Source organism: Arvicola amphibius, chromosome 15 (assembly GCF_903992535.2).
Source record: "Arvicola amphibius chromosome 15, mArvAmp1.2, whole genome shotgun sequence".
NCBI lineage: Eukaryota > Metazoa > Chordata > Mammalia > Rodentia > Cricetidae > Arvicola > Arvicola amphibius.
In genome coordinates this window covers 47,752,619-47,770,935 of record NC_052061.1, presented here as the reverse complement: position 1 = coordinate 47,770,935, position 18,317 = coordinate 47,752,619, and the positions used below count along the sequence as shown (strand labels likewise).

General features: G+C 52.6%; 1 protein-coding gene across 1 annotated transcript in view; it reads left to right on the top strand.

Moving 5' to 3' along the window:
• Positions 1 to 13,345, top strand: part of Slc7a5 (solute carrier family 7 member 5) — a 30,849-nt gene extending 17,504 nt beyond the window's left edge. Inside the window, exons 2-10 of the mRNA XM_038313085.1 lie at positions 275 to 400; positions 7,479 to 7,584; positions 8,407 to 8,451; positions 8,912 to 9,035; positions 9,427 to 9,530; positions 9,892 to 9,988; positions 10,968 to 11,117; positions 12,274 to 12,451; positions 13,081 to 13,345. Coding sequence (XP_038169013.1) covers positions 275 to 400; positions 7,479 to 7,584; positions 8,407 to 8,451; positions 8,912 to 9,035; positions 9,427 to 9,530; positions 9,892 to 9,988; positions 10,968 to 11,117; positions 12,274 to 12,451; positions 13,081 to 13,136 — 986 coding nt within the window. The 3' untranslated portion in view covers positions 13,137 to 13,345. The remainder of the gene's footprint in view (positions 1 to 274; positions 401 to 7,478; positions 7,585 to 8,406; positions 8,452 to 8,911; positions 9,036 to 9,426; positions 9,531 to 9,891; positions 9,989 to 10,967; positions 11,118 to 12,273; positions 12,452 to 13,080) is intronic.
• The last annotated feature ends 4,972 nt before the right edge of the window (positions 13,346 to 18,317 follow it).

Below are 18,317 nucleotides of genomic sequence, written 5' to 3'. Positions count from 1 at the left end.
AAGAAAGATGAAAGGAAACTTGTTACGGGTTTTCCAGGGCACCTGGGATCAGGTTCTTTGAAGAGTTGGCATTTCTAACCTTTGACCCTGGCCCCAGAGTACCAGCTAGCTTATCAAAAACACGTCCCAGAAAGTCAGAGCCCATGGGGCAGGCAGGGCTTTGCATATGTGGGATCCCAGCCAGAAGCACCTGACCTCCTCCGTGCCCCAACCCTGGACTGGAGCACCTGCCCTGTGGGGTCTCACGCTGTGCTCTCCCTGTTCTTCCCCACAGTGCTGCTCACGGCTGTGAACTGCTACAGCGTGAAGGCCGCCACCCGTGTGCAGGACGCCTTTGCTGCTGCCAAGCTGCTGGCCCTGGCTCTCATCATCCTGCTTGGCTTCATCCAGATGGGAAAGGGTGAGTGACTGGACATGTGACACCTCCTTTGTGTCGCGTCCCCTGCCCTCCGCCCCCTACCCCCCACCCCCCACCCCCATCCCCCACCCCCCCAGTGCAGCGAGGAGTCGGCCTGGACCTCCTGACTACCTCACCTGGGACACTGAATTGGGTCCAGGGAAAGCTGAACGGCAGGAGCTGTGAGCTCCGCGAGTGCATACAGAACCCTGACCCTAGCTAGTGGGCAGGAGTCTGGAGCCACTGGGGAGTCTGTGCAGGAAGATGGGGGATCAGAACTTCCACCTGGCAGGGTTTCATCCACCATAACATCCCTTCCTCTGCTTCATGAGCAGCATATCCCACATGTGGGGTCTCTCTGGGGACTGATTTTTTTTTTCTCTGTCCAGAAGCATGACTCCTAGTGGTTCCCATGCCTGTGTGTCCAGGGACTGTGTGGCAGGCATCGGGAGCTAGATTTCAACAACATACGAAGAGTGTCTTCAGGATTCAGTCCCTCAGTGTGTTCAGATGAGGGGCCCAGTGGCTGGACAGCCAATAAGGAGCACGGGGAACAGGCCTGGAAGGCAGGAGCACTGTTTTAATTTAAACATGTCAGTGGGTATAAAAGCGAGGCAAACCTCTGTCATCTTGCTGCTTAGACAGGCCCTGCTGGCACAAGGAGTATAGGTTAAGACTGCATGGAATTTGGTCACCCACACCCTGTATGAACTTGGGGAGATCATCTTTCCCCGGCTGCCTTCTCAGGCTGCTGGAAGGGGTGAAGGAGAAAGGGAGGTATTTACCACACAAGGTAATGCACTGTCTGTTTGTGTTCCCTGTGATCCGCAAGCCATGTATGTGTGATGCTCTGCCCGCTGTCCAGAAATTCCAGTACAGGCACACTCAAGTCTGTCTGTCTTCTCTCTTTGTCCACCTATTTTTCTTAACTATGTAATATTCCACAGTAAATGTATATGGAGTATATTAAGAAGTCCCTTTTTGGGAGATAGAAGCACAGATGTCTGGGTTTTGAACTCCAGCCTTTATGGGGTGAGGGGGAGGCCCTGCAGCTCAAGCCCAGCTCAGGGGCCCCTGTTTGCAATCCTCTTTTGCATTTCTCTCAGTCCCTGAATCAGCCTCAGTGAAGAATGGCTAGGAGCTGGCTGAGCGCCTGCCTGAGCGTGGTAGTGTATAGTGGCCATTGCTGCCCCAGGGAGTTAGGGGCACTGCTTAGGCAGAGTCAAACAGCCAGAGCTCAGCAGTTACCAGGAGCTGTGGAGGAAGCCCTGGTCCTGGAGTTGCCCTGGAGCAGAAGGGGGTGGAGGCTTATTCTTCATTTCACAGATAAGAGCAGACTGCGCACAGAGCTGGGGTTGACTAAGTCTGCCTCCTTTTCTGATCTTTTTGTTTGTGTAAAGTCCCAAATCCCTAGGAACAGGGATTTAAGACTTTAAGCTTACCTTCATGGGGCAGGAGCTACTGTCTTCCTTACAACAGCCCAACCCCTCCCGTACTAAGGCCTCCTACTGACCTGAGAGGATGCGAGTGGGGTGTCTGTGATGGAGTCAGGTCAGTTCTCTGCCTTCCTCCTCTGTGGCGCCTCGCCCAGGAACACGCATCCACAAGTGCTTGGAGAAGCCCAAGATGTGGGTCCTGCCCTCCTGCAGGGGTGAGCACTGTCTGTAAGGAACTCCACGTCCTTCCCTGTGGCAGAGGTCCTCATGACCTCGTTCATGTGTTCTGTATTTACGTGTGGCTGGAACCATTGCCCACTACGCTTGGGGCGATGAAAACGCTAGACTATAGCCCAGGTGGCGCTTCCACAGCAGGGCCCAGTCTATCAGGAATGTCTGGGGAGGGTTACTGGATAAGTGAACTGCCCACCTGGAGTCCAGCAGCAGAGCAGCCCGAGGCCTTTGCTAATTCACCTACCAGGAACCTTCATGAAGCTCCAAAGGGTCCTTTCCAGTTCCTTTGCAGATGCATTTGGGAGGCCGTTCGCACTTCTGGGAGTCTGGTTGGCAAGGCTCTCACTCAGGCACAGAGGTGCTGGCTAGCTGCCAGGGACGGAATTGGGTTGAGCGTCACCTGGACGCCCCGGGGAGTGGTCCAGGCCTATTTTACAGGCAGAAGGGATTGTATTCTGTGCTCACAGCCCCAGTCACACTGCACAGCAAGTGGCTGGAGGTAGGAGTGCGTGCGGAGGCTGAGGAGATTCAGACAGTGAGGAATTCAGTACCAGAACCGGTGTCAGTGAAAACAAACTTGAGCAGGGGACAGCAGGCTTTTGTCAGGCTTGAATGCACAATGTGTTTACAATTCCGGTGGCTGTGGCAAGCACGCCCTACGCCTCCAGCAGTTCCTTTCTGAGTCCCGGACTCAGTGCAGCGTCTGCAAAATTCCTGTGCGGGTTTCCTCCGGGGGTTTGTTCTGTAACCCTGAGGGAGGCCTTGGCCTCTAAGGACAGTGTGGGAATGCTGACCCCTCTCCAGGTCACTTGCCCACCCTTGTTTCCCATTGGGCACAGAGTCCTTGGAGGACCGTGGTGATTACCAGGTCCTTGAAGGCAGAGGCCTTGGCTCTGGGCATGTGTGTGAGCCTGCTTTAACGGACAGTCTGTGGGTCTGGGACATGGTGCTTATTTCCACCTGGCTCTAGAAGCTTCCTCATCACCTATCCCAGCCCTCTGCTGACCCTACTGCCCAGGCTATTTCCTCATCAGGAAAGGTGATTAACCTGTGGGCAGTTGTTGGCTCCTTCTACACTGCCAGCCTTCCACAGAATCTCCACAACCCCCCTTGTGGGATCCAGTGAGGACTGGGCCTGCAGTTCAGAGCTTCTTTCACTATGAAAAGGCATGAGCTAGCCACAAGAGAGTGCAGACAGAGGAGACAGGGCTCTGACCCAGGCTGGGAAAGTCCTCCTCAGCATCTTGCTGCCCAGGTCCCAGAAGGGAGTACAAGCAGTGGAAGCGCCATAACTGCCCTGCTGCCTAATAGGCCTGGGAGGACTCAGCCTGTCGCTGGTATAACAGGGTATCTGCACTTGGTCCAGCGTTTTCAGAAGTGCAGAGCGGTGCCTAGAATGGTGTTAGATCTGACTGGCCGTGACTGTACTTGTGGATGGAAGTGGGTGAATTGTGGTGGTGGCAGCTTGGCCAGTGTGACCCCAGAGAGAAAAACCCTTGAGACAGCCTAGAAGACCTAAGTAAGGGAAACAGCAGATGACAGACATGGTGGGCAGGAACTCCACTGTCCTTGACCTGCTGTGTCCCTTTCTGGTTAACTGGCCCCTCACCCCCCAGCATCCAGAAGGGGGTTATGGCTTGATGTCAGACTGTTCCCAAACACGAGTGGGTACCAGGCCTTCTCCTCGAGGGTGGACATGGGAGTGGGCTATGGAAGTTTCTTCCTTTGTGCGCATTGATGGGCACATGTCATCAGAGGACTCAAAGTAGCTCTATTGTAATTCTGCTTAGAATGTACTGCACAGCAAAAGGACAAATACACCTCCCTGGGACAGCTTGCGGATGATCGTGTCCGAGAACACCTTTCTCCTTTTCTCCCATGTAGGCTCCCAGAAGGGACTTTACTGCCTGGCACATCCTTGCAATGTGAGGCAGTCTTCATTAGCCTGAGCTGTCAGTGAGTGGTCACCTCCTCTGCCAGCGATCGTCACGGGAGGGAAGAGTGATGCCCTCGTATGCTGGCATAGATAAACTGCAACATGTGGGCTCATAACTGTATGTTAGCTGTGTCCTTGGTCAGTAGGTGACAACGTCCCATGCCTGACTTAGGAGACTAGACCTGCCCCATGTTTCATGGCCTTCAAAATGATTTTCGCTTGTGTCTTAGTGAAGTACTTTAGGGTCAGAGAAGTGGGATGTCATGTCCTGGGTCCTACTGTAGCCATAGGCATAGCGTTTAGGGTTGCAATACTGTGCTGGCATGCCGAGGTCCCCCTGCTTGTGAGGAAGGCTGGTAGCCCAGTTCTGGGATGGCTGGCATGGTGGCCTGGGTCAGCAGCACTCTTGAGAGCTCAACTGGGACCTGTTGCCTGAAAGGATAAAGGAGGCGGCATCAGGTGGTTGGTGCCTAAGAGCTGCCCAATTCATGGGTGGTTCCTTCTGTGTTCTCATTGGGCAGGGAGCTTTCCTGGGCCTCTAAGCAGTCCCACTCCAGCTACCCCTGCTCTCTAGAGAACTCTGATTCATGGTTTCTAGGACTGCACCTTGCTGGGGTCTCTGCCCGTGCATAGCTTCTCACGGCCACTAGATGTCACTAGTATCCCACTACTTGTCCCCACCCCCAAGCTGTGACAACTCCAAGGTCTCCGGGATAAGGTGGGGCAGTTCCCTCTAAATTCCTGCCCTGCCCCACTTCCAGGAAGGTTCTCCAGTTCTCCTTAAACAACTCAACTAGGCACAAGGCCAGTGTGTTGATCAGACGGGTGGATGTGACCACTCCCACAAGCCTTAAAGCCACCAGTGGAGCTGCAGTCAGGGGTGACAGTTTGGGTACTGTGAGGTGTCCCTGAGCTGATCCAGCCTGGGAAGGGTTTGGAAGAATCCAGACGGCCGGGCGATGGTGGCGCACGCCTTTAATCCCAGCACTCGGGAGGCAGAGGCAGGCGGATCTCTGTGAGTTCGAGACCAGCCTGGTCTACAAGAGCTAGTTCCAGGACAGGCTCTAAAGCCACAGAGAAACCCTGTCTCGAAAAACCAAAAAAAAAAAAAAAAAAAGAATCCAGACGACAGTTCTGCTGCCCACTCCATGGTGCCTACAGAGAGAAAAGCTGTGGCCTCCAGTCCAGCATAGACCACAGCCACTGTACCCCAGGGCTCTGCAGATCTGGCTGAATGCCACAAGTCCTGACACAGAACTGGATTTTAGTCCTCACCGCCATCCCCTCAGTGGTAAGAGAATGACTGTAGATTTGAGATGGGTATACCGGCCCCAACTCTGAGACCCTGACAGAGAACCATCTGCTGAGGGAACCAAACCCTCCTGCCACCCTTCACCAGGCTGCTAAGAAGCAGGCATCCTGTACTGTACTAAAGACTCCACAGTTACTCTGCTTCTTGAGGTCTTGTTACCAGGTAGTTGTGGACTCCAGTCTAAAACTGTCTGTGTTGACCCAGGGTGGGTTCTGGTCACTTTTCCAGTCTCTGGTATTCATCCCTGTCCCTCAAGGGCCACAGCGTGGTAGAGAACCGGCTCCAGTTCTCACATAGCCTGAAAAATCCTCATACCACTGCATAGTTGGTCTGCGCCTCATTTTCCTGACTTGTAGAAGTACACCCCAGAGCAGAGACGGGAGCTAGGCCCTGTCCATGTAAAGGCCCTCCTTGTTCTAAAGCGTTCCATTGCAGAGCACGGGAGGAGTGCCTGGGCTGCGGGAGGCTCCGCCACAGCACTTTTGAAGGTACCCTGTCCTGAGCTGCCCTGAACTGCTCACCACAAGTTGTCTTCTGACTGCCCTGTGACCAGGACCTAGACAGATGGGGATGTGGGTAATACCCTTCTCAGAAGACCAGGGGCGGGTAGAGCCCAGGACAACCTTAGCTCAGATTGGGGAATAGAATCATGGGACATTTCATACATCCAGAAAACCATAAAACACTGACTGGTCCCAAACTGCCTTCCTTCTTCCTCCTTCTCCTTTTTTGCATTTATTCCATTTGTGGTTTTTTTTTGGGGGGTGGGGTTCGAGACAGGGTTTCCATGTAGTTTCTAGAGCCTGTCTTAGAACTAGCTCTTGTAGACCAGGCTGGTCCATTTGTTTTTTGAGACAGGATTTCTCTGTGTAGCCCTGGCTGTCCAGGAACTACTCTATAGACCTAACTGACCTCAAACTCACAGAGATCCATGCCTCACCACCTCCCAACCAGATCTTCTTAGTCAGACCCTGGCACAGGCTGAAAGACAAATTCTGTAGAGACCTTCTTCATGGGGTCCTTTGGTGACCTTGACTCTCTGGTGTGAGTCAGGCAGACCTGGGCCCTGTGCTGCCTCCACAGGCACAACTGCAGACCATTCACCTCCTGGTGACTATGCTGCCTCTCTGGCTCCAAGCTCTCCTGGTGACTATGCTGCCTCTCTGGCTCCAAGCTGCATTAGTCCCATTGGTCTCCTGGTCTTGGGCCAAATGTGAGCTGTGTATCCATGCTGTAGCTGTCTAGCTGTCTCCCGGGCCCAGAGTCATAGGACCCATGAAGTAAAAACTCACGGGTAGGTAACCTGGGTCTGTGGAGAGCCAGCCACCCACCTTGCTGGGTGCCCAGATACCTGGCTTCAAGTCGGACATCTTTAAACACCAGACTTTTGCAGGCTTGATGAAGTAGGCCATTCCACAGCTAAGGTAACCAAGACTCTACCACCATAGCCGCTAGCTTTGGAAAATACTTAGAAGGAAGACTACCTGGAGTCTAGGGCTGTGTGGCTGTCTTGGAACAAAGATCTTTACATATAGATTTGATGTGTGGTCATCTGAGTGGTGGGGGGTCCTAAGTCTAGTGCAGGTCATTGGAAAAGGCAACGGGTGGACACCAGCAGAGGGAAGTTGTGTGTGAAGTCCCCTCTGCTCCAAGTGAGGTGTCTGGACGCCTCTGCTGTCAGTTCACCCCATCCTAATCCTTGGGTGTGTTTGCTCACTCACTTTGGGTGGCACAGCAACCCTGTACCAGGGCCTCCTGAGCTTCATACCAAGGGGCCAATGTGTCAACAATAATCTCTTCAAGCAGCCTTGAAGCTTATGTGAACTGTGTGAGAAGTCTCTTGAAGAATTTTGGAAGTGCCTGTTCCTGTCCTGCACTCCACATGTGAGAGACAGCCCTGTATCAGCAGAGACTCTGGAGCTGATCCCTCCAGGCCAAGGGATGTGCTGTCCTCTGCTTACAGAGAGAACTCATGGGCTTCTAGCCAGGCCCCATTCCTTTGAGTAGCCAGGGAGTATAGGAAGGGGATGGTTCTGCCCCTCTCTGCTTGTTTCCCTAAGCTTTTGTTTGGTCCAGTGTTTTGCTCCAGAAACATTCCAGAATTTGTATTATGATCTGTCCAGATCCTCTAACCAGGATTCTGCTTTCTTTAATGCATTCCAGGTGATATGTCCAACCTGCACCCTAAGTTATCCTTTGAAGGCACCAATTGGGATGTGGGGAACATCGTGCTGGCGTTGTACAGTGGCCTGTTTGCCTATGGAGGATGGTAGGTTCTGGAATATCTGAGTCCCTTGGCCTGGGAACATATGGGGGTGGCTCAAGTGGTTGGGACAGAGCACAGGGAACATCTTGAGCTGCACAGACACCTACAGGTCCCTACCATTAGGTAACAGGAAAGGAGAGCTCAGTCCTGTCTGCAGTTCTCCATAAGGTACCAGCCCGGCCTCTGCGTTTAGGACAGCTCTATAGAGGCTTGGGATGTTGAAGCCACACAGAGTGTTTGGACAGGACAGGCTGTGTTCACCTCAAATAGAGTCGGCAGAGGACAGAGCAAAATGAGCAACTGGTCCCAAGGGTGCCCACTGCCCAGCTCCTGTCAACAGTGAGAACATGCAGAGGATTCTCCTGTCCCTTACTATCTTGGCCAGTGTACTGTTGCTGTGACCAAGGTAACTTTTAGAAAGAAAGCATTTAAATGGGGGCTTGCAGTTTAAGGTTAGTCTTTGTCCATTATCGTTATGGCAGGGAGCATGGCGACATGCACGGTCCTAAAGCAGTAGCCAAGAGGTTTGCATCCTGATCTGTAGGCAGGCTGGCAGAGAGACACACTGGGCCTAGTGTGGGCTTTTGAAATCTCAAAGCCCACCCAAGTGGTACAAAAGCCATAACTCACTCCAGCAAACCATACCTCCTAATCCTTCCCTGGTCGCTCATAAACTGGGAACTAAATTTGTAAATATATGAACCTAGAGGAGCCAGTCTCATTCAAACTACCACAGCTACCCAGAGCAGCCCAGGATTCTCTTTGCATTGGTTTTTTCCTAAACCGTGTGTGCAGTGTAATGACGTACTATTGCTTGGTTTCTAGGAACTATCTGAATTTTGTCACAGAGGAGATGATCAACCCTTACAGGTATGTACAGAAATGACAGAGACACATTTCTTTGTCTTAACACACGAGGGAAAAGCCACACACTGAACAAGCCCGTTGATGAGCCCTGCCCAGGCTTTATGGAAGGCTGTGTCAGGGGCTTGCAGTAGAGACGATGCAGGGTAGGGTGGGGTTAGGCCAGAGAGAAGCCGCTGTGGCTCTCAGTCCTGGATCCCAGGTGAAGGGGACTTGTCTGGGGCTGTGCAGTGAGTAGGCAGGGACCATGGGTGTTCACATTGGGCAGTCTTGGCTCTCTTGAGCCCTCAGAGCCACCTAGAGGAGCCTCCATTTTCCAGGGATGGTAGTGTGAACCGTGCTTCAGCTGTGTGCTGCTGTAGATGTTCCTATTGTTTGCCCAGGAAGTGAGGCCCAGACAGGGAGCCCAGCTCCTCACCTTGGGGTCCACGCGGCACACTGACATGTTTCTCCGTCCTCTCCCCAGAAACCTGCCCTTGGCCATCATCATTTCCCTGCCCATTGTCACGCTGGTGTATGTGCTGACGAACCTGGCCTACTTCACTACCCTGTCAACCAACCAGATGCTCGTGTCTGAAGCTGTGGCTGTGGTAAGACACTGCCTACCAGCTGCTCCTACATCCAAGAGGCTGAGATTGTTGTGCCACCCCCAGACCTGTGACCAAGCCAGTCAGGCCTGGCCCTTGTGCCCAAGCTTTTCCCTAGCTGGGGAGTCTAGTGTGTGTAGGAGACTGCTCATTTGTTTCCCGGCCATCCAGACCCGAATAATCACACAGAAACTATTAATTATGACACTGTTTGGCCAATGACTCTGGCGTATTCTTAGCCAGCTCTTACATCTGAAATTAACCCATTTCTATCAATCTGTGCATCACCACAAGCCCAGCAGGGTCACGGGCTAAACTGCTCCAGGGGCCAGAATTGAGACCCTGCCTGTGTCCCGCTGGGGCTAAACGCTCACCATGCGTTGTGTCTGTCCAGGACTTTGGGAACTATCACCTAGGAGTCATGTCCTGGATCATCCCCGTCTTCGTGGGCTTGTCCTGCTTCGGCTCTGTCAATGGGTCTCTGTTCACATCCTCAAGGTAAGCGCCTGACAGCGCTAGAGAAAAACCCTCTGCTATTCCACACGCTTTGAAAGCTGTTTATTGATGATAGACGGCCGATTGTTCAATATTTGGATGACTTGAGAACAGGGGAACCATTCTGACCCGCTGCTGTTTAAGTCAGATCATGGAGGCGCTATAAGCGAGATACAGTCCAGGTTTCTGTCCTTGTTAGCCCAAGAAGTCAAGGACATTGAAAGGCCTGTGGCCAGAGACCAACCAGAGGGCAAAGGCCATCCCCTCCCAGTGTAGCTGGCACGCATCCTCCTCAGCTCCAGGTGCCTCCCACCCATATCTAGGTGGTGGGGCCAGTGCTGATTGCCCTCTGCTCCATCCACAGGCTGTTCTTCGTGGGATCTCGGGAGGGCCACCTGCCTTCTGTCCTCTCCATGATCCACCCACAGCTCCTGACCCCTGTGCCGTCACTGGTGTTCACGGTGAGTCTGCCATGTGCTCCTGCCTGTCTGTCCTCACCACTCAGGGCTCTGTGTCTGTGCCCACAGCAATGTGTAGTTGGGAACTGTGTGCCATGCACACGGAAGCCAAGCCCAGTACACCACCAGATTTTTAAATTCAGAACCCCATTGTGGTTCTTGAAGTGTATAAAACGAAATCTCTGCCCAGTGAGAACATCTGCTCTAGTCATGCCCACACCATTTAATGGCCTCAGTGCACAAATTGGACTCGGTTGTTCTTCCTTCTGTGCATATCCATTGAGTTATGTTCTCTGTTACTATGTAACAAAGTCACCCCATCCCCAGAAGCCTAAAATAAGAAACATTTACTGTCTCCCCCTTCCTGGGTCAGGAATTCAGGCTCCCTCAGGAGGTGTAGTGTGTGTGTGTGTGTGTGTGTGTGTATGTGTGGTGTATTTGTTTATTGTGTATACAGTGTTCCTGCCTGCACGTACACCTGCAGAACAGAAGAAGGTACCAGATCTCATTACAAGTGATTATGAGCCACCATGTGGGTGCTGGGAATTGAACTCAGGTCCTCTGGAAGAGCAGCCAGTGCTCTTAACCTCTGAGCCATCTCTCCAGCCCTAAAAATATGTTTTTTTTAAAAATGGTTTTTGTTCTGTTTTTGAGACAGAGTTTCTCTGTGTAACAGCCCTGGCTGTCCTGGAACTTGCTTTGTAGACCAGGCTGGCCTCAAACTCACAGAGATCCTCCTGCCTCTGCCTCCTGAGTGCTGGGATTAAAGACGTGCGCCACCACCGCCCAGCTTAGTTACTTCTTAAAACAGGAGCAAGCAGTTGTGCTCATCCAGACTCTGTTGAGACCTTCTTCATGGGGTCCTTTGGTGACCTTGACTCTCTGGTGTTGTTGGCTGTTGGCTTTCTCTCTGGTGGCCTCTGGCACCCTCCCGCATTGGCACAGCCTTGCCAGGCTCACCTGGCCCTGTCTTTACTTTCAGTGTATCATGACCCTGATGTACGCCTTCTCCAATGACATCTTCTCCATCATCAACTTCTTCAGCTTCTTCAACTGGCTGTGTGTGGCCCTGGCTATCATCGGCATGATGTGGCTTCGCTTCAGGAAGCCTGAGCTGGAGCGTCCCATCAAAGTGAGTATTGGGTGGTGTCCTTCTCAGTCCCTGAGTGTCATTCTCAGAAGCAGGGTCTGCATCCAAGCAGCCCTGGACTGACACGACCTCTAGTTCTGCCCTGTCCATCTCTCCTTGGTAAACTAGGGAGCCTGCCCCCTTCTCCATGAGTACCATATGAAGGGCACATTGAAGGCTAAGCTTTCTGGGGTCAGAGTTGTCCCAAGACAGCTGAGTTATGGTAGCTGATGGCCAGCAGTTTCTGTTACCCAGCTAGTTCTTGGGCACACTGCTGACCCAGTCACACCTGCTACAGGGCTTCTTCCTGCCCCTCCCCCACTCTGGTCTCCACCAGCATCACAAGGAACCTTGCTGGGGTCATCCCACTGTGGGGTTAGAGGTCAGACTGCCCACAGCTGGTCCGTGGAAAGTTCACAGATAACCCGTGGGCTTCATTCCCAGAGCACATAATAGACTCACGATGGGAGTCCATTTTCAAGACTGGAATTCTGGACAGCAATCTGGCAAGAGCCCACAGAGGAAAACCCACCTCTGCCTGCTGGGTTATTCAGCATGCCAGCTGCCCTGCCAGAAGCCTGTCTGCTTTGGCTAGTTGCAGGCTGTGGCTTTGGGGTGAGCATTTAGACCCACAAAGGGTTCTCTGAAAAGGCAGTATTCCTGGCTTTTTGGTGGGTAGCCAGGGTCTTCCCAGAAGGATCAACCTACTGCTCCTCCCCTAGGTGACCATGGGTGGGTATTGTAGCCAAGGTTTCCATGTCTGTGATGTAGGGACTGCAGGGCCGACCTCTGCCGCCCCGAGGAAGCCTCAGAGAAACTGGACCAGCTGTGTCTATACTAGCTGAGCCTTGGGTAATTGTCTGCTCAGCACCTTGTACTGAGGTCAGAGTGAGACCAAGCAGGACCTGGATTCTGCCCTCTCTAGGCCCATGACAGTTCAAAGCATGCCAAGGGAACAGCTAGAGGTATTTAAGCCACTTCAAAGCAAAGGCCCAAGGTCTAGGAAGAGGTGGCTAGGCAGACCCAAGGAGAAGGTGATGGCTCCAGGGCCACATGTCAGCCATAGGACAATAGGCGGGAACTTTCCACTTGTGCCCACAGGCCTGGAGCAATATGGGGAGGAGAAGCTGGTAGCATTTATTTCTCCATTCTATCCCAGGTGTACCTGGCCCTCCCGGTGTTTTTCATCTTGGCCTGCCTCTTCCTCATTGCTGTGTCCTTCTGGAAGACACCCAAGGAGTGTGGCATTGGCTTTGCCATTATCCTCAGTGGGCTGCCTGTCTACTTCTTTGGTGTCTGGTGGCAGAATAAGCCCAAGTGGCTCCTGCAAGCCATCTGTGAGTGTACACAGCCCCTGCCCATACCAGCCAGGGTGGGAATGTCCAGGGTAAGGGATTCTTGATCCTGCCATGACCACCATACAGACCAAGAGAATCATGCTGAGCCTCAGGCTTTGTGGTACTAGGTTTGAGTCGTTAGTATAGTGCGCCAGCCATGAGTAACCAGGATACAGGGAAGAGAGATGGAGCTCCACCTTAGCTGGTCTTAGGCATTCCACGCCAACCGGCAAAAGCCTACTGCAGTCCACGAGCTAGGACATGGTGGTCTGACCAAGAGAGGGAGCCTGAGGGGGTTGTAAATGAGGGGGTTGTAAATGGAACAGCTCAAGGCTGTTCCAGTTAGGTCCCTGTCTTTACCCCCCTAAAACTCCCAGAGGGGAGCACGTTTGCAGACCAGGGCTATCACTATGTTCTGGGGGACAGCCTGATGGCATAAGTTCAGATTTCTGGACCCATGTAAAAGCCAGACGCAGGCCAGCAGCTACTTACTAAAGTGTCTGTCTAGCCCCTCCCTTGAGGTTTCATAGGTGACTAATGGGTTGGCAAGAGCAAGCGGGACAGCAGGAGCCGACCCCAGTTCTTGCCCCATCCTCTGCCCTGTGCTCACCCCTGATCTCTCCCTGCAGTCTCTGGGACGGTGCTCTGCCAGAAGCTTATGCAGGTGGTTCCTCAGGAGACTTAGCTGTGAGTCTCGGGTGCCACAGGGAGCGTGTCCACGGTGACTGCGTCTGGACAGCTCACCTCCGGAAGAGCAGCGTCCAGGCCTGTCATTCCCCACAGTTCCAGCGAGCTCCACCAACTCTCCAGCACCATCCACTGTCCCTCCAATGGTCGAGGGTCCACAGCGGCTGTGAAAGAAAACTGGTACGAATTTGGTTCCAGAAGACGACCGTCTGTGCATGGCACTCAGTGTTAGCGCATGCCGTGAGCTGAGGCCTGGTCTTTGTGACTTTCTGGGGACTGCCACATCTGGCCTTTCTCCCCACTCTGATTTTTGTTTTATTTTGTTTTCGTAGCTTGCATTTGAGTCAAGTTTACACTACCAAGATGATTATTTTTAAACAGAACAGGGTAGCAAGGAGCAGGAGATGCGTAGCTAGAGCAGCCCGTCTGTGAATGTGAACGCACTGGCCACAGCCCCTCTCCCGAGGCTGTGTCGCTCAGTAGCAGTGTGCCTCAAGGGGACCGCGTCACTGTCACCCGTCTATAGAACTACTGAGACTCGGATGTCACCTGTTCTACTGTGGACTTGGACTGACAGGCAGATGACATATTCTTGCTTGGGTTGTTTTTTTGTTTTTGTTTTTCTGGGATCCTGGAGATGGAACCCAGCCTCATTCATATGGGGCAAGTGCTCTACTGCTGGGTTACGTTTTTAACCTTATAAACGTAGAGCTCGGGTCTCACTGAAGTCCTGGGGATTCCTCTTCCCTTGGCCATACATGAAAGAGTGCTCTGCAACCATAACTCAGCAGCTGGCTGCCATAGCTAGAAGCTCGTGGGAAGAGCTGGCCACCAGCTGTCATCTACAGGGCCATGTGCACTTGTGCACACAGGCGGGCTCTGCGTCATTCAAGGGGCCGTGCTCTGGTCCTTGCAGACACAGTCTATCGATCCCCTACCCCAGCGCTCCTAGAAACAGACCAGGAAGGCGGACAGTGACCAGCACCATGGGTCTCCCACCCACACCCCTCTGTTCACCGCCATAGTTCCTGAGACTGTCACCACCATCCCCTCCTTATCCCCCGTAGCCATGTGCCACCTGTGTGACAAGACCACTCCAGCTTCCTGAGTATGAAAGCTGCTGGCTACACGCTGCTATCCCTCCTCCTGTGTGGGATCACCCTACAGGCTTCCCATTCTCTTCTGGAGGAGACAGCTGAGGTCCCGCCAGCATACCTAACCAAGCAACTGATCTGCTTGGAGAGACATCAGGGTCTAAGAACCCCTTGCTGGCCCCAGCCATCACCGCAGGTCACAGCCTGCCTGCAAGAGTGATTCTCTGCAGAGCTTGTGTGATGGTGACCTTACCACTGCCCGCCCCCCCACCTCCCTCTGTGTTCCTGGGGTCCCCTTCCATTGGGGTGAGGAGGGAGCTGTCAGAGTGCCTCCTAAAGGCTCTCCCGGCTCTCCCAGAGATCTGAACTGGGGTCTCTGCCCTGGAAATCAGGTCAGGGACCCAGTCCCAGCCTGGGTCCAAAGGGCAGGGGCTCAGTGGGCCATATTCATGGTGCTGACCTAGGCCCTCTGAGAAGACCTTGCTCGTTCCTATTTCTGAAGTCTCCCTGTAGGTTTTTGCTTTCTCAAAGCCTGACCACATAGCCGTTTTGTTCCGTGCTTTGCGTTTTGGTTTTGTCCTAACATGTCACTGCGTCACTGCGTCTGGCTTTTTTCAGGGGTCAGTATCTGAGTGGTGTGTCCAGGCTGTGTTCCTGCCACATTGGGGCCCTCTACTGTGCCACCTGAGTCAGTGATATGGTTGTAACATCTTTTACTCTTGTATTAATGGCTAACCTGTTACACTGGGGGTGGGGGTGGGGATGGGGTGCTGCTGTTTTATGGGACTTTTTGATTGTTTTTTGTTTTGTTTTGTTTTTTTTTTTAAAAAAAAAAGCTATTGGAATTCTAAGTTGCTAACAGTCTTCTGTGTTCTGTGTTCAATGCCAGATTCCCTGTGTGGGAACTTTTTTCCCTCAACCCACCCCTTTCTCACAGCCATACATTCCTTTGCTCACCCAGCCCCCTGAGGGTGACGAGGCTGGAGGGGAGCCAGGGAGCCAGGGACACACTAAGGTCACTGGAGGGAGAAGGTTTCTGGAGGCCCCTAGGTGGGGAGGGGCTTGGCCTAGAAGGGACCTTATGCTAATTGTGCTGTGAGCACCATCTGGTGGGGGTGGGGTGGGAGGAAAGGGGCCTGACGAGGAATAAAATGATTCCAGGCCATCTCGTAACACCCCCATCTCTCATGGACAGGTTAGAGCTCATGGCCCAGAACCTAGGGTCACTTCTCTGCATCCTAGCATCTGTGGGAGAGGGCCCCTTGAGGCCAGACCCCCACCTCTATCCTGGAACCTCTACTGGGTGCTGAGGTCCTCATGACCAGCTCTCAGCTTCCAAATGTCCCCGGCTGTGCAGTGTGTCTTTGAAAAGCAGGGCATTTCAATGGAAGGTGTGTGTAAATCTGGGGGGGGGGGGGGTTGGAAACTCTGAAGCGTGGGCCTAGTGTCTGGCCTACCTATCCCATACAGGGCAGGAAACACACACACCCCTTTTAGGAGACATGTGGACCCATATTGGGTGAGTCATAGCACCCTTTCCTGCCGTAGAGTTAAGTTAGAAAGAGCTCTTCAAAGGCTTTGAGCCTCCCCAAGCTGTCTTTGAAGGTTATAGGCACAAACATGCCCTGCCTTTTATTGGCTCCCACCTGAACTGCTCCACCCCACCCCACCCCCGACACAGTCCAACCATTCTGCCTATACAGGACTTGTGTCTGCTAAGTCATGAGTAATAGTAGGGCTGCCAAGTGGCCTGGCCTCAAGTGTATGTGATCTTGTCCCCATTCGGGGGGCTCATATAGCCCCTTGAGCCGAGACAGGTGCCCTGCAAGCTCCCTGCCCTCCAGCGCTTGATGACACCAACCCTGAGCTGGTAGCCGCGTATGCCTAGAGAAAGGGGGTCGTCTTTCTGTAAATGAACCCCACGCTCTGACCTCATTATACTCGGCCCTTGTGTCTTCCTTGAACCTTGGCTGTGTTATCTCCCAGCTGCTAACTGCCCCTTACTCAGCCCACAGTGAGCTGGATACTGGCTTCCTCTTAACTCTTACCAACATTTAACGGAGCAGACATGGGAACTTCGGCATCCAGAGTGGACAGCGCAGTACCAGTGGACATGGCCTTTGTGAAGCTCTCCTGGAGGGCTATGTACTCCGTATCCATAGACGGCCTGGCACTACGGACCGCTGTGTGCAACCTGTAGCCCTGGGGAAGGATCAAGGGCGAGGAGCCAGAGGCAGATCTGCTAGCTCTGGGTTAGACACCTCGTAGGGGCCCTGAGGGGCCAGCCAACTGGAGGCTGAAGAGCTGGTTTTTTCCAAATGTTAAGCAGGTGCTTGTGAAATGAGAGCAAGGCAGGATTTATTCAGAGCCGACTTCTGAAGGATTATGGAAAGGTGGGGGGGGGGTCACAGTGCTGGGACATCTGTCTCACTGGTGTAAGGGTCTCAAGAAAATATATAAGGGGAGAATAGGACCAGAAAGATTGTAAGAGTGGGTGACTGGAGGGGGTGGCAGCTGATGGAGCAGACATTTCCTCAGGCTGGGAGATTTGGTTGCAGGTTGGGGACCTGCAGAGACAGACCGACCAACCACATTGAGATCTCGACCCAGTGTCCAGGTCCTCCACTCCATCAGAGAAAGTTCCAAAGCTCCTACCTAGGAAGAAGGCCAATACAGAGAAGCACTTGAGTCCGGGCACCTCAAGAGCCCCCTTGAGGGACCCTGGGTAGCTCGCTTCAGAGGCAGACTTAAACGGGAGGATCCTCTGTGAGTTAAACTGAGAGGGCAATGGAAAGTTTAGGAATAGGTAGGGATTTTCCTGTGTATGGTCAACTCCCCTTTTCCATTCTGTGAGATTGTGGCATGGTAGTTGGTACATTATGGGAGCAGACAGTTCTGCAAGGCTGGTTATTGGAAGACTCCGTTTTAACCAGCCAAAGGGTGGTTCGCAATCACCTCTGTGGGTCATGCCATTGGGCTCAGCTAGCTTTGGTGGTCTGGCTTTTCTTTTTAACTGCTTAAGGATTCACACACTATGCCAATACTCCTTGATTGTATTAAACTCCGGCCTCTTCCCTATGCCTGTTGCTTGTTTCATGCTGGCTCCCAGAAAAGAAAGAAAACCAGTTAGATCAGCCAACATCTTGTCCCATAGGTCACTGAGGTAGAGGAAGGAACTAACACTGGGTAGATTCCACAGCTCCACTGGCTCCCCCTCAGGTCTGACTGCTGGAAGGAGCAGTTTGGAAGATAGTGGTCCACAAATCCCTGGAGCTGGTGCCTTGGTACTCTCTTGAGGAAAACAGGGTCAAAGGTCAGAGGGCACTATCTAGCAGATGTTTTCTCCAGCTGAGCACAGTTATCCTAAACCACACACACTCCATTGCTCCTCCCAATACCAAGTCAAATGCTATGCTGGTACCATCACATCCAGCTGTATAGAAAACTCAGTTGGGGCTAGAGAGATGGCTCAGAGGTTAAGAGCACACTGGCTGCTCTTTCAGAGGTCCTGAGTTCAATGCCCAGCAACCACATGGTGACTCACAACCATCTATAGTGGGATCTGGTGCAGCCTTCTGTCGTGCAGGGATATAAGCAGTACACTCATAAATATAAATCGATATAAATATAAATACATAAAATATAAATAGAAAACCCAGCTGTGGGGCTGGAGAGATGGCTCAGCGGTTAAGAGCATTGCCTGCTCTTCCAAAGGTCCTGAGTTCAATTCCCAGCAACCACATGGTGGCTCACAACCATCTGTAATGAGGTCTGGTGCCCTCTTCTGACCTGCAGGCATCCACACAGACGGAATATTGTATACATAATAAATAAATAAATATTAAAAAAAAGAAAACCCAGCTGTTACTCATTAGGGCCACTGAGGCACAGGTAGTGAGGCATCAGTTAGTAGAAATCCTGTTAGTATCTCAAGAGTAGGAAATACAAGGTTCTAGGCATCTCCCCAGCCCAGCCATTCATTGTCAGGACAAAATTGACACCTCCTGCATTGTACCAACAGCCTAAGTTCTGCCTGCCCTGTCTCCTCTCAGAACAGTGTGGGCCTGGGAGCTTTCTCTCTAGAG